Raw genomic sequence first — 25,759 nt, forward strand, 5'->3', positions numbered from 1 at the left:
CCCTAACTTGTGGTTACGTGGCTGCGGCTTTTGTAGTGTTGTGGTGTGGGCTTTAAGAGCCCCACACCGGCAGGTTTAGCAGAAGAAAGTTGAATCTATCCCCGCTTCGGGATCTGCCGCCCGGTTGGGCCTGGTGCTCTCTAGCAGTCTCCTTACTTCCCACTCCGTTGCACTCCCTAGCTGAAGCTGGCTTTCAGGCAGCACTCCTAGTTGACCGTTCTCCCCCGTCTGTAGCCACTGCGCGGACGCTGTCAGATTGCACAGCTCCAGGGATCTGCTCCTCACTTGAGCTCCCTGGACTCTACACTGAACTGGCTCACTGCCCCTCCTCTCCTGTTCTTGCCTACGCCACCTAGCAACCAGACTCTCCACCACACCCCTTGAGAGGAGATGGAGGCTCTACCCCCTCCACTATTCCAGTGAAGGTGAAGGCTTGCCCCCTCCTGGGATCCCCAGGGGTCCTCTCATGGGTACATGTGTGAGACCTGATCACTATGCGCCTGTGTTCCACACCCCTGTCAGCCTTCTGGATTACCTGTATTGTACTGTCCCCAGCCTGGGTGCAGTACTCAGTGGTGCCTGACCAGGTCAGGGGCGCCACATTCACGCTTGGGATTTTTTGGACAGTTGGAGTGGAAAGTCCAATCCCCCTCATTGCGCCAGTACCCCGATTTTGGAGGCTCCGTTCTCGTCGCGTTAATTGTCAGGTTGCCTGAAGCTACTCCCTGACCTAGGGTCCACGTACCCCATCGTGCCCTGGTCCCAGCCCGGTGATGGTGCAAGGCTGCCGGCTGTCCTCCTCGACAGACCTGTGCCCTTTGCCACGATCCCCTGCGACCGGGGGTCCAGCTCCTTCTAGGCCCAGACCACTGTCTGCTACCTAGATGGCTTCCTAGGAGCCAAGCTCCTGACCTCCTCTCTCCTTCACTTCCAACACTCAACCCTCGACTGACCTCCCCTAACCAACCCCCCAAGTGGGCGACCCTATTCCACTCAGGCCGTCCACTGATGTGTCTGGTGGGTGTGGTGCAGAGTGTACCTAGGATTTTGATTAGCTGATGTAGGCAACACCATGTAGTTGGGGACCCATAACCAAGAAGGAGTTGGATATTGCACGAGAGGGCAGATTGTACAATACCCTGTGACGACCTGATAGTCCAGGGGTGTCACATTATCTCACCTCTTCTTGTTCCCCAATGCAAAATCTACCATAACAGGATCCCAGCTACAGGCATAGCTGTTATAGAAAGATCGGATGCTTGGTTGATAAAATATCTTTAATCAAAGTTGCAGAAGTGCCCTGCACTTTGGTCGATGTGTGGAATGGGGCCTTTGTGGGTCGAGTCCTCGGCGTTTATTCCTCCTCCAGCATCCCCCCTTTTCTTTATTTGAATATCACGCTGCACCGCCATTGCTGTTGTTGGCAGCGAATGTGCATTGCCACAGTAATTATTTCTTCATTAAAATGGCTTCGGAGACCACACATGCGCGTACCGCGATCTCTGGTACCATTTTATTGAAGATACTGTGGTGAAGACTATGAAAGGCATCAGCATGTGTGCAGATGTAAAAAAAATGTCTGTGCATGCACCGATGCCTCTCATAGTCTTCTCCACAGTGTCTTCAATAAAATGGTACCGGAGACTCAGGCACCATTTTAATGAAGACATAATTACTGAGGCAATGCGCATGCGCCGCCAACAACAGTAATGGCAGAGAGGAGCAATATTCAAATAAAGAAAAGGGGGCAAGACAGGAGAACGCTGGAAGAAGAATAAACACTGAGGACCCAACCGACAAAGACCCGCCCCCATTGAACACGTCAATCACAGTGCAGTGCTTTTCTGGAACTTGGATTAAAGATATTTCATCAACCAAGCATCCGTTCTTTCTACAACAGGTATGTCTGGATTCAGCATCTTAGTGCCAGTATAGCAATGCCTTTACTTGACTAAAGATTCTGACACTTGGCCTGAGAACTTCTCTAATTTCTGTGATCAGCACAGGCAGACTCGGGCGGCGATCAACAGATTGGTAGTTTATAGGCAAGCTAGCAAGAGTTAATATTTGCTTGTCTGCTTGTGAGTCTCCTTTGATCACATGTTGTCAGGGATTCAATCACATCTACTCCCCTCCTATATATGCTGGCTAGATCCTTCCTTCTATGCCAGTTATAGTTTATCTAAGCTGGTCTGGTGATGTGTTGTAATCAAGACTAAAGGCTACTTTACACACTGTGATATCGGTCCCGATATCGCTAGTGTGGGTACCTGCCCCCATCTGTTGCGCGACACGGGCATATCGCTGCCCGTTCCGCACAACATTGCCCAGAGCCGTCACACATACTTACCTGTCCGGCGACGTCGCTGTGACCGGCGAACTGCCTCCATTCTAAGGGGGCGGTCCGTGCGGCGTCACAGCGACGTCACTGAAGCGTCACTGAACCGCCGCCCAATAGCAGCGGAGGGGCGGAGATGAGCGGGACGTAACATCCCGTCCACCTCCTTCCTTCCGCATGGCAGCCGGGAGGCAGGTAAGGGGAGCTTCCTCGTTCCTGCGGCGTCACACGCAGCGATGTGTGCTGCCGCAGGAACGAGGAACAACTTCGTTACTGCTGCAGTAACGATTTTTAAGAATGGACCCCCATGTCGCCGATTAGCGATTTTGCACGTTTTTGCAACGATGCAAAATCGCTTATCGGTGTCACACGCAACGGCATCGCTAATGCGGCCGGATGTGCGTCACAAATTCCGTGACCCCAACGACTCCGTATTAGCGATGTCGCAGCGTGTAAAGCCCCCTTAAGGCGGGCTTTGCACACTACGACATCGCACGTACATCGCAGTGTGTAAATCCTAGATGATACGATTAACGAGCGCAAAATCGTCATAATCGTATCATCGGTGTAGCGTTGGTGAATTCCATAATTACGCTGAAGTGACGGTCCGATGTTGTTCCTCGCTCCTGCAGCAGCACACATCGCTGTGTGTGAAGTCGCAGGAGCGAGGAACATCTCCTACCTGCGTCACCGCGGCTCCCGTCGGCTATGCGGAAGGAAGGAGGTGGGCGGGATGTTTACATCCCGTTCATCTCCGCCCCTCCGCTCCTATTGGCCGCCTGCTGTGTGACATCGCAGTGATGCCGCACGACCCACCCCTTAAGGAGGCAGTTCGCCGGCCAGAGCGACGTCGCATGGCAGGTGAGTGCATGTGAAGCTGCCGTAGCGATAATATTCGCTACGGCAGCTATGACAATGACAATGGCAGTTGCGACGGGGGCGGGGACTATCGCGATCGGCATCGCAGCATCTGCTTGCGATCGGCATCGCAGCATCGGCTTGCGATGTCGCAGCGTGCAAAGTACCCCTAACTGTTGGATGTAGTACTTGTTGCTGTGTGTAGTTGTGGAGTTAACCTCTGTTGTCTTTTGTTGCTACCTTCCTGCACTTGTTTTTCTCCTGAGTCTCTCATTCTTTGTTCCTGTGTTTGTAGTGTTTCAAAGTTTTGCTTTTCCTTTGTCTATCTTTATTTTTTTTTCCATCTCACTCCTGCCCCTTCCTTCCCTGGTGGGATGGTGGAATCAGATTATTTCTCTTCAGGAGCATAGCCAAGTATAGGACTCGGGCATCTCCACCATTAGGTTAACTCTGAGGTTAGGGATAACCTAGGGAGCCCCTGTCCCTTGCTTTTGTACAGTCACATCGGGACGTTATGTGTCCCTTATTGTACATGATGAAGGCACACCTATTAGATATGAATTGCATTGTACGTGGGTCTTTTTTACAATAAAATTACTATCTACCTTTAGATTCGACCTTTTCTCCATGAAGCCTTGCTGCAGCACAAATGCTACTGTCACAGTTTCCCCTCCCCGTCTACATGGCTAAGGGGCGGAGCCTTCTCCCGGGCCTCACTTCCGGAGCTTGTATACTTTAAAAACTGACCGGTGAACCAGCGCCGGCTATAAGCTTAACACTGCTTTGCCTGTGATTGCTGGTCCTGTAAGTGTTATCCTGATCCGTCTGCTCCTGTGCCCCTGTGCCCTGTCTGTGTATTGTCCCCTAGTCGTTCTGCCATTCCTCTGTCCCTTCTTTTACCTCCTCACTTGGTTGCTTCCTCTGGTACTGACCTCGACTATGCTTCTGCTCGTTCCTCTGGTCCTCTTTCTGCCCGTACTGTGCTTGACCCAGCCTGCCTGACCATTCCTCACACGCCCCGCAGCTCTGCTCCCCAGCTGTGCTGTGAGGCAGTGTACGAGTACACACTGTGCATCCACTTTCTGGTTCTTGTTGCTCCGTGTAGTGTCTTCTGCTGCAGAGCTCCGGCTCCCCCTGGTGGCAGCTTGACAGCTACTTCTTGTTCTATAGTATTCCCACCTACAATATGCTATCTAGTATGATGGATCTTTATGCTCCCACAGCCATCAACGTCTGGGTGCGGCTGTTACCTCTGCACCCACATTAGCCAAATCCCTGACTGGAGCATAAGAGTATATAAAAAGGTATATCGTAAGATCAGCAATCATGAGCCTTGCATTGAATATACTGATGATTTCTACCCTTCACCCTAGTTTTCTTGTGTTTTTTAGACAGATACCGCACGATATTTGAATCCGCTGGATTAACGGATATACGACCATACCGGTTTTGGGATGACAACAAGATGGGCCTGGCATTACCAGAAATGCTGGAAGACCTGGAGGTAGCATGACTGCTATCGTCTCATATCTTTCTGATATGCATTTTGTTTAGCATTGTATAGCACCACTGACATTGTAGCTAAAGTGATCCCAAACAATGGGTGGCTTTCCTCGTTTAATGTCTTGAACACTGAGCATTATCGTCTTTTCAACTAATTTTTCAGAGGAAATTAACTATACTGTGTGTATATGAGAAATAACTATATCTTTTACCAATATATGGCTGCTATCCTAGATTTTGTATTAGTTTTCCTGGCTTCAGGCCCTATCTCTAATTTTCAGTTGCCTCGGAGCTAGTGAGTGGAGACTAGCTGCTACCAACAAAGACAACACACAAAGACATGAGAGATTGTAAAGGGTGCTTTACACGCTGCGACATCTCTAGCGATGTTGTGCACGATAGCACCCACCCCCGTCGTTCGTGCGATATTTGGTGATCGCTGCCGTAGCGAACATTATCGCTACGGCAGCGTCACACGCATATACCTGTTCAGCGACGTCGCTATGACCGCCGAACAATCCCTCCTTCAAGGGGGAGGTGCGTTCGTCATCATAACGACGTCACTGCGGCGTCACTAAGTGGCCGCCCAATAGCAGAGGAGGGGAGGAGATGAGCGGGCAGAACATGCCGCCCACCTCCTTCCTTCCTCATTGCCGGTGGACGCAGGTAAGGAGGAGATGTTCGTTGTTCCTGTGGCGTCACATATAGCGATGCGTGACGCCGCAGGAACGACGAACAACCAGCGGCATGCACCACCAACAATATTATGAAAAGGAGCGACGTGTCAACGATCGACGATTTTTGATGTTTTTGCGATCGTTGATCGTCGCTCCTAGGTGTCACACGCTGCGATGTCGCTAACGGCGTCGGATGTGCGTCACTAACACTGTGACCCCGATAACGATATATCGTTAGTGATGTCGCAGCGTGTAAAGCACCCTTAAGTCTTCTGGCTCTATATAGCACAAAAAGCCAAGAGAAGCCATAGTATGAAGCCATAGTATGAAGGAGAATATACAACAATGCAAAAATGTGAAGCTGTGAATCCAGCTCTGAGTCGAGATGAAATAATTACTAGCAACAAACATTGTGTCTATGCCTCTTAGGGGTACTTTGCACACTACGACATCGCAAGCCGATTTCTGCGATGCCGAGCGCGATAGTCCCCGCCCCCGTCGCAGCTGCGATATCTTGTGATAGCTGCCGTAGCGAACATTATCGCTACGGCAGCTTCACATGCACTTACCTGCCCTGCGACGTCGCTCTGGCCGGCGAACCGCCTCCTTCCTACAGCGACAGCGACGCCGGATATGCGTCACTTTCGATTTGACTCCACCGACATTGCACCTGCGATGTCGTAGTGTGCAAAGTACCCCTAAGTGTCACTCTGCTCCTCCTCCCCTCTCCATAGACTTCAATAGACAGCTGTAATCTGACCCCTTAGAAAAATGTCAGTCCATCCTGTCTGGGCCAAGAGGTATTTTCACTGTATTTCAAATTTAATGAGTGCAATAGACTGAGGAGAAGTGGCTCATAAGTGGAGAAAGTGATTTTTTTTTTCTGCTGATAAAATATGTTACAAAGTTTCCTTATACTATTGATTTATGTAATGTTTGGTGAGACAGTGACCATTTAAAGGGACAATCTAGTTTTGTTAGAATGATCATGGGATTAGCTGCATACAGTAGATAACATTGCTGTGTTTAGTTTCCCTACAGCTCACCCACAGGAGATGGGTATTAAGTATTACATGTACTTGTTGGAATAGATATAAATGCCAAGTCCTCCAGAAACTGAGAGAGGGGTCTCCGCCTGATTACTAAAGAGTCTCTAGGTTTCCTAGGTTTTAAATATATTGTATCCATAACTGTTTACTTTAATTAGAGGTCCCCGGACGTTTCTATTGTTGTGCTACCAACATCCTGCAACCCAACTGGGATACAACTCAGCAGCAGTGACTGGAAGCAGATAGCGGATGTCATGAGGGTGAGAGAAGAAGTTTTGCTTTGCAAAAACAGAGGGGAGCCAGCGCATATGAAAATGGCATGCATCAAATAAAAGTATAAATTCACATATTATTCCAACTGTACTATAATACAAAATGACATTTTTAGCAAACAATTGATCAATTATTTGAGCCACCCCTGCCACGTCACGTCAAATCTCAATAGGGGACTCCTACTCTATATTTTATATTTTATTGTGCCATGCGGCCACCTAGATAAATTAAAAGCAGAACCATATTGGAGCAACACATACCTGTGACTTTATATAACCACTTCCATGACGCAAAAAGAGGCAACTGTGGATAAAAGGCGGCCCAGGTCCCAGCGTGCGCAGCAGATGCCAAACACACCTGGACAATATCAGAACTGACCTTCTCAGTGCCAGACCAGCAACCATAAATTAAGGCGGACCAGTCCCAAGTTTAGTGCCTAATTAGCAATGCCTGTGGAAAAGGGGTGAGGCGGCTGAATGTGAACAGGCACCAACAGGAGGAATATTTGCAAATCAACCTCAGGCGTGCATGGCGTGGTGGTGGTCAGCCACTGGACCATAATTACAAGTAAAAAGAGAGGGGGGCCTTCCAACATGGAAGCAGTTTCTGAAATGTTACAGGTAAATGTGTTGCTCTAATATGGTTCTGCTTTTAACAAATTTAGGAGGCCGCATGGCACAATGAAAATATTGAAATTTGACATGACGTGGCAGGGGTGGCTCAAAAAATTGATAAATTGTTTGCTAAAAATCTCATTTCAGTTGGAATAATTTGTGAATTTACACTTTTAATTGTTGCATGCCATTCATAGGCAGTTCTGGCTCCCCTCTTTTTGTTAAGTGTTGCCTTGGGCGTGACGGTGGCTCAGTGGTTAACATGGTAGGCTTGCAGCGCTGGGTTCCTGGGTTCAAATCCCACCAAGCTGCAATGTTTGTTACAGTACAGGTATCAGACCTCTGTGGTCGGTGCCATTTTGGTTAAGTATCTTTACATTTATTTTAGAGAAAGAACATGTTCCCCTTCTTCCACCTTAAAGATCAGGGCCTGGGCTCCGGGGATGTGGACGCAGATGCGTGGCCCGTGCGTTACTTTGCATCTGAAGGCTTTGAGCTCTTCTGCGCCCAGTCGTTCTCCGCAAGTTTTGGATTATATGGTGAGTATAGATTATATAAGGTATGTAGAAATTACAGTTAGGTCCAGAAATCTTTGGACAGTGACACAATTTTCGCGAGTTGGGCTCTGCATGCCACCACATTGGATTTGAAATGAAACCTCTACAACAGAATTCAAGTGCAGATTGTAACGTTTAATTTGAAGGTTTGAACAAAAATATCTGATAGAAATTGTAGGAATTGTCACATTTCTTTACAAACACTCCACATTTTAGGAGGTCAAAAGTAATTGGACAAATAAACCAAACCCAAACAAAATATTTTTATTTTCAATATTTTGTTGCGAATCCTTTGGAGGCAATCACTGCCTTAAGTCTGGAACCCATGGACATCACCAAACGCTGGGTTTCCTCCTTCTTAATGCTTTGCCAGGCCTTTACAGCCGCAGCCTTCAGGTCTTGCTTGTTTGTGGGTCTTTCCGTCTTAAGTCTGGATTTGAGCAAGTGAAATGCATGCTCAATTGGGTTAAGATCTGGTGATTGACTTGGCCATTGCAGAATGTTCCACTTTTTTGCACTCATGAACTCCTGGGTAGCTTTGGCTGTATGCTTGGGGTCATTGTCCATCTGTACTATGAAGCGCCGTCCGATCAACTTTGCGGCATTTGGCTGAATCTGGGCTGAAAGTATATCCCGGTACACTTCAGAATTCATCCGGCTACTCTTGTCTGCTGTTATGTCATCAATAAACACAAGTGACCCAGTGCCATTGAAAGCCATGCATGCCCATGCCATCACGTTGCCTCCACCATGTTTTACAGAGGATGTGGTGTGCCTTGGATTATGTGTCGTTCCCTTTCTTCTCCAAACTTTTTTCTTCCCATCATTCTGGTACAGGTTGATCTTTGTCTCATCTGTCCATAGAATACTTTTCCAGAACTGAGCTGGCTTCATGAGGTGTTTTTCAGCAAATTTAACTCTGGCCTGTCTATTTTTGGAATTGATGAATGGTTTGCATCTAGATGTGAACCCTTTGTATTTACTTTCATGGAGTCTTCTCTTTACTGTTGACTTAGAGACAGATACACCTACTTCACTGAGAGTGTTCTGGAGTTCAGTTGATGTTGTGAACGGGTTCTTCTTCACCAAAGAAAGTATGCGGCGATCATCCACCACTGTTGTCATCCGTGGACGCCCAGGCCTTTTTGAGTTCCCAAGCTCACCAGTCAATTCCTTTTTTCCCAGAATGTACCCGACTGTTGATTTTGCTACTCCAAGCATGTCTGCTATCTCTCTGATGGATTTTTTCTTTTTTTTCAGCCTCAGGATGTTCTGCTTCACCTCAATTGAGAATTCCTTAGACCGCATGTTGTATGGTCACAGCAACAGCTTCCAAATGCAAAACCACACACCTGTAATCAACCCCAGACCTTTTAACTACTTCATTGATTACAGGTTAACGAGGGAGACGCCTTCTGAGTTAATTGCAGCCCTTAGAGTCCCTTGTCCAATTACTTTTGGTCCCTTGAAAAAGAGGAGGCTATGCATTACAGAGCTATGATTCCTAAACCCTTTCTCCGATTTGGATGTGAAAACTCTCATATTGCAGCTGGGAGTGTGCACTTTCAGCCCATATTATATATATAATTGTATTTCTGAACATGTTTTTGTAAACATCTAAAATAACAAAACTTGTGTCACTGTCCAAATATTTCTGGACCTAACTGTATATGGTACATGGACAGGTTATATACAGATGCGGTCAAAAGTTTTGAGACTGACAAATTTTGGTTTTCGCAAAGTTTCAGTATTTACATTAATGCTAAAATTAAAGGGAAAACACTGCAGATATAGGGCTAATCAGCAGGTTAATAGCTTTTTGAACCAGCCCAGTGCCTGCACTGAGAGCCCCGCTGCTGGGAGGAAATTACCTTTATTCCTCCCAGCAGCACTCAGCTTCCAGTCATAGAGGTGGTGCTGGCATGTTTTTAGTCAACGCTCTGTGCAAAGTGAGAGATGTCTGTAACTGTGCCCTTGGCACTGACTGACAGCCACCTCAGCATTAGAGCTGGCTGTCAGTCAGTGCCGGGAGTGAGGTTACAGCCACAGCTCACTTTGTACAGTGTAGCACCACCTCTATGATTGGAAACTGAATGCTGCTGGAGGAATAAAGTTAATTTCCTCCTGGCAATGGGGCAACGGCAGGTCCAGAATTAGAGATGAGCAATACTGCCAAGGATCGGATTGGTGAAGGTTCGCCGATTCCGCCCGCGCAATTATTAATCTGTAAGTGAAACTAAACAAACAAAAACAAACAAAAAATCCTTTATTTGAAATAAAAGACAAAATATTACCCTCTTTCACCACTTTATTAACTCCTAAAACACCCAGGTCTGATGTAATCCACATGAGGTTCCACAACAATCCCAGCTCTGCTACATTACTGAAGGCACAGTGCGCGATCATGGAACATGACTGCCCACTGTGAGGTTCAGGCAGGAACTGAACCGCAATGATCAGTGATGTCACTCAGGTTATTTGCAGACACAGCTGGTGGTTCCACAGCCCTCCCACCTGTGATTACAAGTTGCCTGGCCTCAAGTGACCTCAATGAACTCTCACTGAGTTCACAGACCTACATGTCTTGACAGAAAACTGCATTTTTTGCCAAGAGATGCAGATTTGGTGCTAAATTTTTACACAATATTCCGGCATTCAATCTACACCTACTGGTGTAATAAAAATCCCTTAAAACATTATCACTCTTATTATTCTGACATTTGGCAAATATAAATAATTTTGATTCCTAATTGATCTAAAACGGGAAAGGTTTATTTTGATTTCATGTCAGATAGTGAGAAAAACCTGCAGATGTGTCTTTATAGAGAGTGAAGGGAAAAACCTGCAGATGTGTCTTTATAGAGAGTGGAGGGAAAAACCTGCAGATGTGTCTTTATAGAGAGCGGAGGGAAAAACCTGCAGATGTGTCTTTATAGAGAGTGGAGGGAAACACCTGCAGATGTGTCTTTTCCAGACACATTGTTTTAGATAAACTTTCAGGTTTTTTTCAAACTTTTGGTTTTAACTGTATATATATACAGTTAGGTCCAGAAATATTTGGACAGTGACACAAGTTTTGTCATTTTAGCTGTTTACAAAAACATGTTCAGAAATACAATTATATATATAATATGGGCTGAAAGTGCACACTCCCAGCTGCAATATGAGCGTTTTCACATCCAAATCGGAGAAAGGGTTTAGGAATCATAGCTCTGTAATGCATAGCCTCCTCTTTTTCAAGGGACCAAAAGTAATTGGACAAGGGACTCTAAGGGCTGCAATTAACTCTGAAGGCGTCTCCCTCGTTAACCTGTAATCAATGAAGTAGTTAAAAGGTCTGGGGTTGATTACAGGTGTGTGGTTTTGCATTTGGAAGCTGTTGCTGTGACCAGACAATATGCGGTCTAAGGAACTCTCAATTGAGGTGAAGCAGAACATCCTGAAGCTGAAAAAAAAGAAAAAATCCATCAGAGAGATAGCAGACATGCTTGGAGTAGCAAAATCAACAGTCAGGTACATTCTGAGAAAAAAGGAATTGACTGGTGAGCTTGGGAACTCAAAAAGGCCTCGGCGTCCACGGATGACAACAGTGGTGGATGATCGCCGCATACTATCTTTGGTGAAGAAGAACCCGTTCACAACATCAACTGAAGTCCAGAACACTCTCAGTGAAGTAGGTGTATCTGTCTCTAAGTCAACAGTAAAGAGAAGACTCCATGAAAGTAAATACAAAGGGTTCACATCTAGATGCAAACCATTCATCAATTTCAAAAATAGACAGGCCAGAGTTAAATTTGCTGAAAAACACCTCATGAAGCCAGCTCAGTTCTGGAAAAGTATTCTATGGACAGATGAGACCAAGATCAACCTGTACCAGAATGATGGGAAGAAAAAAGTTTGGAGAAGAAAGGGAATGGCACATGATCCAAGGCACACCACGTCCTCTGTAAAACATGGTGGAAGCAACGTGATGGCATGGGCATGCATGGCTTTCAATGGCACTGGGTCACTTGTGTTTATTAATGACATAACAGCAGACAAGAGTAGCCGGATGAATTCTGAAGTGTACCGGGATATACTTTTAGCCCAGATTCAGCCAAATGCCGCAAAGTTGATCGGACGGCGCTTCATAGTACAGATGGACAATGACCCCAAGCATACAGCCAAAGCTACCCAGGAGTTCATGAGTGCAAAAAAGTGGAACATTCTGCAATGGCCAAGTCAATCACCAGATCTTAACCCAATTGAGCATGCATTTCACTTGCTCAAATCCAGACTTAAGACGGAAAGACCCACAAACAAGCAAGACCTGAAGGCTGCGGCTGTAAAGGCCTGGCAAAGCATTAAGAAGGAGGAAACCCAGCGTTTGGTGATGTCCATGGGTTCCAGACTTAAGGCAGTGATTGCCTCCAAAGGATTCGCAACAAAATATTGAAAATAAAAAATTTTTTTTTGGGTTTGGTTTATTTGTCCAATTACTTTTGACCTCCTAAAATGTGGAGTGTTTGTAAAGAAATGTGTACAATTCCTACAATTTCTATCAGATATTTTTGTTCAAACCTTCAAATTAAACGTTACAATCTGCACTTGAATTCTGTTGTAGAGATTTCATTTCAAATCCAATGTGGTGGCATGCAGAGCCCAACTCGCGAAAATTGTGTCACTGTCCAAATATTTCTGGACCTAACTATATATATATATATATATATACACTGTGCATATACAGTGTGTTCACCCATATCCTGTCCACTGTCATTAACTTGAGAACGGCGGCAGCTATAGGCATAGAAGTGGTGTCTAGGTATAGTAAAGTATCCATGCGCTTTGCAATGAAACCACCTATAGCACCACCTGGTGGAAAACAACGGAGTTAGCATTTTTATCTCGAAAACGGAACGAGATAGAGAAAAAAAGTGAATTACAAAGTTGCAGGGCATCATCAATTCAATACGAATCGACACCTTGCATACAGAAATGCTATGATTAGAATGTGTAAAACTCACAAGGCTGCGGACGTGAAGCGATACCTCATGGAGACCTTCCTACAAGTCATTGGGTATGGTGGCTGTGTGGAGTGGCCTCCACGCTCATCTGACCTAATACCATTGGACTTCTTTCTGTGAGGTCACATCAACCAGCAGGTGTATGCGACCCCTCCACCAACATTGCAGGACCTACGACGACGTATCACAGATGCTTGTGCAAACGTGTCACCTACCATATTGCACAACGTGCAGCAATATACAGTATGCTGTGCAGAGTGCAGATGTGCATTGCAGCTGACGGGGGCCACTTTGAGCATCAAAGTTAAATGAGTGCCATATGCGTGACCAGCATTCAATGTTTTGGAGGGGGTCATGGGTTTCATATCATAGCATTTCTGTATGTAAGGTGTCGATTCGTATTGAATTGATCATGCCAACTTTGTATTTCGCTTTTTTTCTGTATCTCGTTACGTTTTCGAGATAAAAATGCTAACTCTGTTATTTTCCACCAGGTGGCGCTATAGGTAGTTTCATTGCGTAGTGCATGGATACTTTACTATACCTAGACACCACTTCTATGCCTATAGCTGCCGCCGTTCTCAAGTTACTGGCGGTGGACAGGATATGGGTGGACACACTGTATATAAATATATATAGTGTTTGTGGACTGGATATATTGTGGTTTATATAAATGTGTAGTATACAGTATATATATTGTGTGTAGATAGATTACATGAGGTGCACATACATTTTATGACGTGTGAATGTATCTCTCACATCTGTGAGACTTTATTAGCAGCTCTATCATGTTTCACAGTATTTCTGCCAACATTTTAGAGAGAAGCCCTAATAGATCCTTCCCTTAATTAATGGTGTAACTGTAACTATGGGATGTATTTTACGTTTTGACTTACATACTGCTATTCTTTTAGTTCTGATTCCTGACAAAAATAATTATGGCTCCATTGACTGCCTTTACAGTAGATGAGAAAAAACAGTTACAATGCTGCCATCTGGTGGCCAAAACATAGACTTCAATCTTTGTGCTGCCATCTCGTGGCAGAGATACCAATTGCAATCTTTGCCTTTTATTCCATTGAAGCCCTAATGACAAAAACATTTAAGGATTATTTTCCCCAAAAATACAAGTTATCCCCTATAATTTGCTGACTGGTTAGGATATGACTACTGGGATTCCAGCAAACCTTAAAAGGGGGCTTTGGAACCCAGAGAATGGTGCTCTGCAGCCCGTTATTTAGGTTTTGTAGGTGCATATGCTCGGCCTCTGCTCCGTTCATTGTCTATAGGAACACAGAGTGCAACATTTGGTTATTTTCAGCACTCACATAGATAATGAATGGAGTGAAGGCCGAACATACACACCTTTGCTCCGTTTAGAATGGGCCTGCAAATCCAAAGCCCCAATCTCAGGATTGCTAGAATGTTATGTCCTATCATATGAATTGGAGACGAGACCTTTATTATATTAATGAGTTGCTATCAGAGGGTAATTAATCTGTTCCCTGTGGTATTTGCTGATCTGCAGGGGATAGAGTCGGGAATCTGTTAATCGTTATGAAGAGTAATGAAGCTGTTATCAGTGTCCGTTCCCAGCTGGAAAGTCTCGCTCGTGAAATATGGTCAACGCCTCCATGCGTGGGTTCACGGGTGGTGGCAACGCTGCTGAATAATCCATCATTGTACGTAGAATGGTAAGATCTTTGGTTATGATCATATTATCTTCCCTGGTGACTGATTATGAAAACTACACAGTTGCCAACATTTCCTGGGTGGTTAAGTTGTGCCCCATCATTACTCTTGCACCTCCATTTTGAGGCCCACCTACTCTTGGGAGATTTCCGTAATTTCCCACACAGTTAGGGGTACTTCTCACATAGCGAGATCGCTGCTGAGTCACAGGTTTTGTGACGTACCAGTGACCTCATCAGCGATCTCGCTGTGTGTGACACTAAGCAGCGACCTGGCCCCTGCTGTGAAATCACTAATCGTTACACACTGTTCTGGTTCATATTTTGGTCGTTGGTCTCTCGCTGTGCAGCACACATCGGCGTGTTTGACTGTGGGAGACCAACTAGCACCTCTGTGTAAGCAGCCTACGCTGGTAACCAGAGTAAATATCGGGTAACTAAGCAAGGCGCTGTGCTTAGTAACCTGATGTGTACCCTGGCTACGTGTGCAGGGAGCCAGAGCTAAGCGGTGGACGCTTGTAACCAGAGTAAATATCGGGTAACCAAGCAAAGCGCTTTGCTTAGTTACCCGATATTTACCCTGGTTACCAAGTGCAGCATCGTTACAGGAGTCGCTGGTGGCTGGTGAGAAATGCCTGATTGACAGCTCACAAGCGACCATGTAGCGACGCACCCGCAATCCTAACCAGGTCATATTGTGGTCGGAATCGCTGGTACGTTGTTTAGTGAGACGGTACCCTTAGCCACTATTCAAATCAGAGCCCCTCCGATTGTGATAGCAGAAGATAAGCCCCAATGGAACATCTCATTTTGCTTGTAATGGAACTGTCGGGAAACTAATATCACGTGGCTTTCATTCGAGTGTACACCTGTGTCTATCCATAGATGACGGCCGTCCTGGACTGAAATCAGAACCAATAGATCCTTCTTCACCAGGATAAGATGATAGATAAACCACAGTGGATGAGAAAAAAATCCTCTGTACGTGTCACGCACAGAATAGGAGATGTCTGTATATAATGCATGACACATGCAATCAGACCAAATGGGCGTCTGACACACTACAAAAAAAAACACAAAAAGGGGGGAACACCGGTGTCACATTATAACGGAGGTCCCTGCCGCTAGGGAGTGGTGTAAGGGGGCACCTCCTGAACTCACCTCAAGCTTACTCCTGAGCTCCCTAGCTTCCCTACACAGGTTCTTTCAAACTATCAGCGAGCAGGATACCTAAGTCCCTCATCTGGCCATAAACTCACCCTGACTAGTGAGTAGGCCAACGAGTTCACTAGACTCGCCACTACACTAATAAACATGAAGAGAAGGGAAATACAGATGGGGGAATAAACAGAAGGATACAAAACACCAAACTTCACGGTAGCAGACGGACTGTAAAGTAGCAGGTGAATGGGCACAGGACAAAACCTCAGCAGTACCTTCCACCAGGATGGCGAAAGTAGAAATTAATTCTAACAGCAGCAAAGACTGTTGGGAAAACTCCAATATTTATCCTAAATGGGTGTGGACCCAAAGCAGCTACAGCTGACCTGCCCTGCTCAGAGCTGCTGGCCACAAAACAAGAAATTAACTCATGAGACGCCAAAAGGAGATGAAACTTCATTTAAATGAGGAGTCAAGATGGAGATGGGAGGCTCCAGTCCTAAGGTGTCACTAGTCTCAAAACAGCAGGGAGATGACCATGACAGTACGTCTTTGGGCTATATTTAACATCTATAATGTATATAATGCTCGGAGTTTCTTTTCTATTTAACACCTTTTTTCTCTCCCATAGGAAGGACAGTCTGAAAATGACAGTAAGGCGCCTCATGATTATCAGAGAAAAAATTAGAGAGAAGCTCCGACTTTTGGAAACCCTAAGATCTTGGGAGCATCTCACGGACCAAGCTGGTGTCTTTGCTTTTACAGGGTTAACGTGTAAGTATCTGTATGATGGCTTTGTGGATTTTTCTTTAATTTGAGTGACACTAACCATTATTAGCAGCCATTTCTAAAAATAAGATCTGTGGGAAATCTTGGTACCATCATCTGTCTGAAGAGACCGTGGCTGTCCAGTGAGCACCACACCCGCTTTATTATGAAACGGGAAAAGGTCTGTCCTACAAGTAGTGGTGGTGCCTAGAATCACAGCTCAGCCCCATTTTTTGGAATAGAGAAAAGCTGTAATATAATGGATAGCCACTACAAGAAGTACAAAACTGTGCGTGGTAATGTCAAGGCCATCTCTCTGCATCCAGAATCTGGACCAGAGTCTCTCTTTGTTATATGAGACTCCTCACATTAAACATAATTCCCATTCCTTCGGTATTGAAAAGGTTAATGTCAGTTTTACTTTCCAGCAGCTTCTGACTCCGGGCCTCAGGTGCTTCCAGTTGGTGACCACTCCCTTCCCCTATATATGGTCAAAACTCCCAGTAGAAGGCGCTGGTTATTCTTAATCCTTTCTGTAGCTAGGCCTCGAGGTGGAAGGAGCTGCTGGAGCCTTTGTTGCAGTGAAGCAGTGTAGGCTGCAGTCCTGGTGTCTGACTGAAGCTGTGTACTTGGGCTTCATCCTTTGTTGTTTCCCCTATCTGTTTTATTTCCCTTCTTCTATTAGTGCAGCGGTGGGACTAGCGATCCTCACTGGCCAGCTCACTTACCAGGGCTAATACAGGGTCTCTCAGGGGTTCAGGTATCCAGCTCAGCAACAGGTGCAGAAACTGTATAAGGATGAGCTAGGAATGCACCAGCTCCAGGCAAGTGCAGGAGGTGTTCCATCATCCTCTTCCCTAGCACCAGGGCCCTCCATTATTTTAGTGTCCCCAGTGTACCACTTGTTTGTTGTCGGTGAACCCCATGTTGTGTGTCTCGCTGCATGCTGGACCTTCCTCAAGTCCATGCGTGACAGGTAAGCAATGAGGAGAAAGCAGTTATTATTGGAGTGTCATGGCCACCCAAAAAGGTGATTGATGGGGTTGTCAAGGGTTAGCCACCACCTATCTAATATTGAGATTGCCCTTTTAGAAAAAGACATTCAGGAATGTAGGCACTGGTGGGGTGTCCTATTGGCAACCCTTCATCCTGAGTACATGGTGCCTAGGAGCTGTCATGGCAGTCAGGGGACCCCTCAAGGCCTTTGTGTCTGCCATGTTATTATTCATATGAATCTAATTGAACGACTTTTACTTATACAATACACTACAAAACCATAGCACTGCAATGTATTGTATCAATTATGCAATCACAAACTTAAAGGGGTTGTCCAATCCTTCTAACGCCCTTTATAAATATTTATATTTAAGTATTTAAAACTTTTATTTGCTTTTTTTTAATTATCTGCTGTTTTTTTTTCTATACAGCTAATATTTATACTGTATGTGTTTTGTTTTTACTTTACTTCCTGTGATGTTTGAGGGGAGTTTCAACTGGACAGGAGTATGGCTCTGCAGTAACTTCCTCGCAGCTTCTATCTGCCCCCTTAGGGGCACTTTGCACACTATGACATTGCAACACAATGCTTGTGATGCCGAGCGCGATAGTCCCCGCCCCCCATCACAGCTGCGATATCATTGTGATAGCTGCCGTAGCGAATATTATCGCTACGGCAGCTTCACATGCACTTACCTGCCCTGCAACGTCGCTCTGGCCGGCGAACCGCCTTTTTATTAAGGGGGCGGGTCATGCGGCGTCACAGCGACGTCACACGGCAGGCGGCCAATAGAAGCGGAGGGGCGGAGATGAGCGGGACGTAAACATCCGGCCCACCTCCTTCCTTCAGCATAGTCAGCATGAGCTGCGGTTAGCAGGTAAGGAGATATTCCTCGCTCCAACGGCTGCATACACAGCGATGTGTGCTGCCGCAGGAGCGAGGAACAACATCGTACCGTCGCAGCAGCATAATTATGGAATTCCCCGACACTACACCGATGATACGATTACGACGCTTTTGCGCTCGTTAATCGTATCATGTAGGATTTACATACTACGATGTCGAGAGCGACGCCGGAAGTGCGTCACTTTCGACATGACCCCACCGACATCGCACCTGCGATGTCGTAGTGTGCAAAGTGCCCCTTACACCAAACAGCACATCTGTGAATGGCGCTATGGTCATTTACCTCAGTGTTGGTGACTACCACCCTCTACTTATCTCAAGAATCAATCAGTAGAGGCAGGGAAAAGTAACCACAGCACCACAGCGTCTATCACCACCTCCACACTTCTGTCACTGCCAACACACAGCCTCTATAAAATATAAGGAGAAAAGAAACGGGTTTTGCGCCGCGCTAAGAACCACAGATCCAGTAGATTAAAAAGACTTCCTTTTTATTTTTACGTGTCTACGCGTTTCAGAGACATATCCATCTCCTTCATCAGGACAAAAGAAATCATATAGTAACATATACAGTAGTAACACTCAGCCTCCGTCACCTCCACTTTTTTCAATGAAAAGAGTTTACATTGGGGATGGTGAAGGAAGCAGGGTGTGAGACGACAGTGCCACCCCACAGCTTCTAGCACCACCCTGAAATGGATTATCATCAGGGGGCGTCTCTGGTATCACCCTGATGATATAAAATTTCAGTGAAAGAGGTGTGGGTGACAGAAGCTGTATGGCACTGGGGACAGAACTGCAGGTGTGTGGTGACAGAAATAGTATGTCGGCACTGTGGTCATCTCACTCGCAGCTTTTATCACCACCATGAAAGGGATTATCATCAGGGGGCTTCTCTGGTATCACCCTGATGATATAAAATTTCAGTGATAGAGGCGGGGGTGACAGAAGCTGTATGGCATTGGTGACAGAAGCTGTATGGCATTGGGGACAGAACTGTGGGTCGGAGGTGACAGAAGTAGTATGCTGGCACTGCGGTCACCTCACCCACATCTTCTATCACCACTGTGAAATGGATTATCATCAGGGGGCATCTCTGGTATCACCCTGATGATATCTTATTTCAGTGAAAGAGGCGGGGGTGACAGAAGTAGTATGCCAGCACTGCGGTCACCTCACCCACAGCTTCTATCACCACATTTGAATCTGGATGTTATCAATGGACAAAAGTGATAGAAGCAGTGGTTAAGCTGGGTTCACACATAGCGACAGCGACAACGACATCGCTGTTACGTCACCATTTTCTGTGACGAAACAGCGACCTTGTAAGTCGCTGTTATTATCGCTGCTTAGCTGTCAAACACAGCGACGCAGCAGGGATCATAACGCCGCTACATGTGCAGAGAGCAGGAAGCCGCGCACACTGCTTAGCGCTGGCTCCTTGCTCTCCTAGCTACAGTACACATCGGGTTAATTAACCCGATGTGTACTGCAGATACATGTCACAGTGCAGAGAGCAGGGAGCCGCGCACACTGCTTAGCGCTGGCTCCTTGCTCTCCTAGCTACAGTACACATAGGGTTAATTACCCGATATGTACTGCAGCTACATGTGCACAGAGCAGGAGCCGGCACTAGCAGCAAGAGCGGAGGAGGCTGATAACGAAGGTAAATATCGGGTAACCAGGGAAAGGGCTTCCCTTGGTTACCCGATGTTTACCCTGGTTACAGCTTACAGCAGGCTGCCAGACGCCGGCTCCTGCTCCCTGCTCGCTTCATTTCGTCGCTCTCTCGCTGTCACACACAGCGATCTGTGCTTCACAGCGGGAGAGCGACGACCAAAAAATGAAGCAGGACATTCAGCAACGAGCAACGACCTCACAGCAGGGGCCAGCTCGTTGCTGGATGTCACACACAGCGACAGCGACGGGACGTCGCTGCAACGTCACAGAAAATGGTGACGTAGCAGCGACGTCGTTGTCGTCGTCGCTGTGTGTGACACCACCTTAAGTGACTGCAGCACCCCCATGATTACGTGCTTTTTCAGGGGGCTGTGATAGAAGCTGTGGAGAAGTGACTGCAGGGCCATTCTCCTGTGACGTCCCTTTTGAGACTCCCCTCAAACAAAATGTCATTGTAAGTAAAGTAAAAAAAAGAAATATAGGGATTATCAATATGGGGGAACTGTAGGGACTTTTCAAATAACACAAATTACAAAAGTGGTTAGGGCGTATACATAGATATTTATAAAAGGTGTTATAAGTATTGGCAACTAATTTAAGCCTCCCATGGTCAACAATACATGAACGTGAAAAAACTAAATATTGCCTGGTTCTTTAAGGGGTTAAAGAATATGTTTATCTGTTATCAAAATTAGGAGGGTATGGCTGCTTCATCTACAAAGATGCACCTCTAGAATTAATTGCAATATCCTTCTATAATTTTATTTACATATTTTTTTACGCTGCAGAAATGTAATCATTTTGTATTTTATTCTCATGTCAGCCGATCAAGTGGCTATCCTGGCTAAAGAGACGCACGTATATCTACCCGAACATGGACAGATGAATATCTCAGGCCTCAATGCAAATAATCTGGATTATGTCACACAGGCCATACATCATGTTACTATGAATGACCATTAGCTGCCAGAAAATACATGAAGGCCATCTGGAGTCTCACAAGACCAAGGGGAGAAGACCAATTATTAGACCCCTAAGGTTAAAAAGCTTTTTTGGGGACTGTAATCTGAATACTTAGGTTAATACAAATCAAAAATTGGCAATAGTGACTCTCCAGTTGGGGTACACCAGTTTGACCCTCCCCACGTCAGGGGTATCTCAATGAAATTTACTCTGGCTCTATTCAGCAGCTGGTATCTCAGTCCCAGCAGTACCTTCTCAGGACCTGTTGTCCCTGCAGCTCCTATTCATGTCCACACTTATTGGCCCCATACTCCAATAATGTCCCCTAATGTGGCCCCCATACACTAATAATTGTACAGTATTGTGGACCCCAGACACTAATAATTGTACACCCTTGTGGCCCTCTACACTAATGTTCCCCATTGTGGTTGCCATATTATAATAATGTCCTCCATTTTGGTCCGATACAAGAATAATGTCCTTCTTTGTGGCTCTATACAATAATAATGTCCCCTATTTTGGCCCCCATATAGTAATAATGTCCTCCATTATTGCCCCATGCACTAAGAATGCCCCCATTATGGCTTTCATATAGTAATAATGTCCACCATTGATACCCAATACACTTATAATGCTCCTTCTTGTGGCCACCATTTAGTAATAATATCCTCCATTCTGACATAGATCAATAATGTTCCCATTTGTTGCCCCATACACAGATAATGTCTTTCATTGTGGACCCATACACAGATAATGTCTTTCATTGTGGCCCCATACACTAATAATGCCCTCCATTATGGCCTTCATATTGTAATAATGTCCCCCATTATGGCTCGGTACACCAATAATGTCCTTAATTTGTGGCTGTATTCACTAATAATTGTGGCATCACAAACTAGTAATGTCCCTCGTTGTGGCCTCATGCACAAAAAATGTCCCTCATTGTGGCCTCATGCACAAAAAATGTCCCTCATTGTGGCCTCATGCACAAAAAATGTCCCTCATTGTGGCCTCATGCACAAAAAATGTCCCTCATTGTGGCCTCATGCACAAAAAATGTCCCTCATTGTGGCCTCATGCACAAAAAATGTCCCTCATTGTGGCCTCATGCACAAAAAATGTCCCTCATTGTGGCCTCATACACTAATGATGTCCCACATTTTGGAACCCTTAAACTAAGAATTTTCCCTATTATGGCCCTATACACCAATAATGTTCCTCATTATGGCCTTATGTAATAATAATGTCTTCTATTATGACCACACACACAAATAAAGTAACGCATTTTTGTCACCTACATTAATAATGTCCCTTATTGTGACCCTCATGTAGTAATAATTTCTTCTATTCCGACCTCATACGATATAATGTCCCTCATTGTGAGCCCCATGCTATTGATAAGAACACTCCAATGATTAATTTTGCTTGTGGTGATGCTCCAGAGACATGGACAGGTTTCTGGACAGGCTTCCTCAAAGATCATAAATTATTGCTCGTGGTCCAAGCAGTACAATAACGTGTGATCAATTTTAAAGGGTTGTCTAATGTTCCTACCTTCAGGATTAAAAATCTTTCTGTTCTTAAGAACGGAGAGGATTTTTAATAAGGGGTAAATTACAAAGTTGCTTATTTTTACAAGTATTTTGCCCATTTACTAAGATGAGACAACCCCTTTAATTTTATGGGTATCTTTTAGAGATGAGAGGATCCATTGAAGTTCGGTTCGGCGGGTTCGGTTGGAATTTGGATAAAGTTTGGCTTGGGACTCGTGACATGACCTGAATTCCAATGTTAGTCACTGATTGGGCAGTTCAGGTCTCCACCCACATGCAGCCAGTCGTGAACAGATTACTTCCAGGGATGGTGGGTGAGGTTTTTCCATTTTTTAAGGGGTTGCACACTACATTCAATCATGATGTTGTCACCTCCAGTGCGAGCCGTTCAAACACTGCAAGTGTCACAGGAGAGTACGGATGGAACAGGGGTTCCTAGGCTGACCCTAAGATTGTGGCCCCTGGGATGTCCCTTATCTCGACGGTAGATTTGATGGTAGCCAGGTTCGAGCCTTCAATGTGAGCCTGTCTCCTGTCCAAGCCCTGATAATACTTCCCCCCCACACAGGGAGCAGGCCAGACGCCCAATCACCAAAACCCCACAAATAATCACAGACATTGTAAATGAAAACTCGTGCTCACTGCTCTCAAACACAAAGGAGGGACAATAGGTGAACTGGAGAATAACGCAAAAGGGGTAGGAAATAATAACACGACTGGAAAACTCACACACCACGCAAAACCAAAACTTAAAGATCACCATAGGACAAGGTAAACACAGGAACCGAAGAAGCAAAGCTATATCCGTCACTCAGCCCCAGAATTCAGAACCTTCTAAAGGCTGGAGATGGTGATCAACAGCCTAAGGTCCCAGCAGCTGATCACAGGCCAGCAGGGATTAACTCCTGCTGTGCTGGAGAGCAGTGAAGCCAGAACTAGCCCAAGGCAGGTTGTGCAACTAAAGAATCGAAATTTGGGTTCGCTCATCTCTAGTCAATTTTAATAAAAAATAGAAAATAAAAAAACAGACAATTGGCTTATGGACTATAGACCATTATATTGTAATAATGATTTCAATAATTTCCTCAAAGCCTGTTTTACGCTCTGGTTTCTAAAACTGTACACCACTGGATTCAGCATGGGGATGTTATATACGTACAACGTGGTCAATATTTTGGCTTGACTTAACGACATTGACGATGGTGGTCTCATATACAGGACAAACACCATAATATAGAAAAGAGTCACAACTGTGAGGTGCGAGCCACATGTGGAGAAGGTCTTGTGCTTCCCGCTCGATGTCCGGATCTTCATTATACTTGATAATATTTGTACATAGGACATTAGAGTAAATATGAAAGATGTCATCACGAGCACAACCCCCTGGATCAGGATGACAGTGTGAATAAGTGTTGTGTCGTTACAGGCCAGATTTATGAGAGCATTGATATCGCAGAAGAAGTGATTGATGAGGTTTGAGCTGCAATAGTCAAAGGTGGAGGTAACAGTGGCAATCGGAATCGAGGCGACTACTCCACCCAACCAAGAGCCAATGGCTACAAAAGTGCATACATGTTGATTCATTACGACAGAGTAATACAGGGGTTTACAGACTGCAACATATCTGTCATAGGACATAACGGTCAGTAAAAAATATTCCGTGCTACCAAATGCAATGAAAAAGTAAAGCTGTAGGATGCATTCTCCATATGAAATGCTGCCATTGCCGGTGGCAAAAACAGAAATGAGCTTCGGGCAAGTGACCGATGTATACACAATATCAAGAGATGAGAGGTTACATAAGAAAAAGTACATGGGGGTAGAAAGCGAGGGACTCCAAATTATGAGAATAACCAGGATCAGGTTTCCACATATGATCAAGATATAAACATTAAGAAAGTAGAAAAACAGAGGGGTTTGTATGGCCGCCAGGTCCGAAAAGCCAACAATTAAGAATTCCACCATTTTGTTACTGCTGTTTTTTAACTCCATAATTGTAGCAGAACCTTCACCTGTAGGAATAAATAAGAAAACAACAACTATATCTTATTTTTACATAGGATTATTCTGAGATTTATTTATTTATCTCTAACCATAGTGATGGGAAAGTGAAAGATGTCCTTGCAAATTTTTAGTCTTTACTTTTAACGCGTGTGGACATAGTACATCTAAGTATTGTAAATGAAAGCATGAAGAAATTGAATAAGATGCTACGACACACTGACGTTATACCAGATTCAGTGCAAATGATAAAAAAATGGATAGAAAAATATATTTTGTTTCAAAGAAACATGTACAAGTCATTAGTAGAAATATAATAAACCTCACACACATCCTTACCTACTCCAAAAAAATTCTCTCCTGTGGACCACATAAAGAAGAAAATTGTCATATGTCGTTCGTATTTAATGTTGAGAACCACAGCCATCGAATTTTGATAAATTTTTCCTTTTTTTCCCAAACACCATTATTTTTCTGTGTGAATAATGTAATTATCTTTGGCTATCCAAGAGTCATAAGAAGGAAGGTTTATTATTCACATTTTGTTTTGTCTCAGCAACCACAAGCAGTTCTAGGAGCATATTGCTGATCCCTGCCTAAGGGGTACTTCTCACATAGCGAGATCGTTGCTGAGTCACGGTTTATGTGACGCAGCAGTGACCTCATCAGTGATCTCGCTGTGTGTGACACTAAGCAGCGACCTGGCCCCTGCTGTGAAACCGCTGATCGTTACACACTGTTCTGGTTCATTTTCTTTGGTCGTCGGGCTCTCGCAGGGCAGCACACATCGGTGTGTTTGACACCTTACCCAACGACCTCGTTCGCGACTCATGTAGGCGTGCATCTTCGTTGTTTTCCGCGCCCTCTCTGTTCCGATCAGTGATCGCTACTGCATTCGGATTGTCCGCTTCCATCTTCTGTTCTGGCTTGTAGATCGCAGTACATTTCAGAGGGCTGAATTCACTTGTCCCAGACCGCGTGTAGCAGAAGATCATAATACAGTCCATTCTGCATCGGGACTGTAGGATAGACAAGGATGGACAAGGATGGAAGCGCTATTATGTTGCCTTCTCTAAAGGCAAGGCCGCCCAGTTATGACAACCAATCGGAGCAGAGGGGGCGTGGAAAAGGGAATGTAGATGCACGCCTATGTTACTAATCAAGATT

At 45.1% G+C, this 25,759-nt stretch overlaps 2 protein-coding genes across 2 annotated transcripts in view; one reads left to right on the forward strand and one right to left on the reverse strand.

Moving 5' to 3' along the window:
• The window catches only part of LOC142301995 (aspartate aminotransferase, cytoplasmic-like), a 60,718-nt gene extending 39,558 nt beyond the window's left edge, over window positions 1-21,160 (forward strand). The window contains exons 4-9 of the mRNA XM_075343067.1: window positions 4,588-4,700; window positions 6,584-6,685; window positions 7,701-7,851; window positions 14,401-14,566; window positions 16,356-16,498; window positions 20,899-21,160. Coding sequence (XP_075199182.1) covers window positions 4,588-4,700; window positions 6,584-6,685; window positions 7,701-7,851; window positions 14,401-14,566; window positions 16,356-16,498; window positions 20,899-21,038 — 815 coding nt within the window. The 3' untranslated portion in view covers window positions 21,039-21,160. The remainder of the gene's footprint in view (window positions 1-4,587; window positions 4,701-6,583; window positions 6,686-7,700; window positions 7,852-14,400; window positions 14,567-16,355; window positions 16,499-20,898) is intronic.
• A 2,475-nt stretch (window positions 21,161-23,635) lies between these two features.
• Window positions 23,636-24,583, reverse strand: LOC142301996 (olfactory receptor 9I1-like). Its single transcript, XM_075343068.1, has one exon. The coding sequence runs from the start codon at window positions 24,581-24,583 to the stop codon at window positions 23,636-23,638; it is 948 nt and encodes a 315-aa protein (XP_075199183.1).
• Between the last annotated feature and the right edge of the window lie 1,176 nt (window positions 24,584-25,759).

The sequence above is a fragment of the Anomaloglossus baeobatrachus genome, chromosome 4 (assembly GCF_048569485.1).
Source record: "Anomaloglossus baeobatrachus isolate aAnoBae1 chromosome 4, aAnoBae1.hap1, whole genome shotgun sequence".
Taxonomy (NCBI): domain Eukaryota; kingdom Metazoa; phylum Chordata; class Amphibia; order Anura; family Aromobatidae; genus Anomaloglossus; species Anomaloglossus baeobatrachus.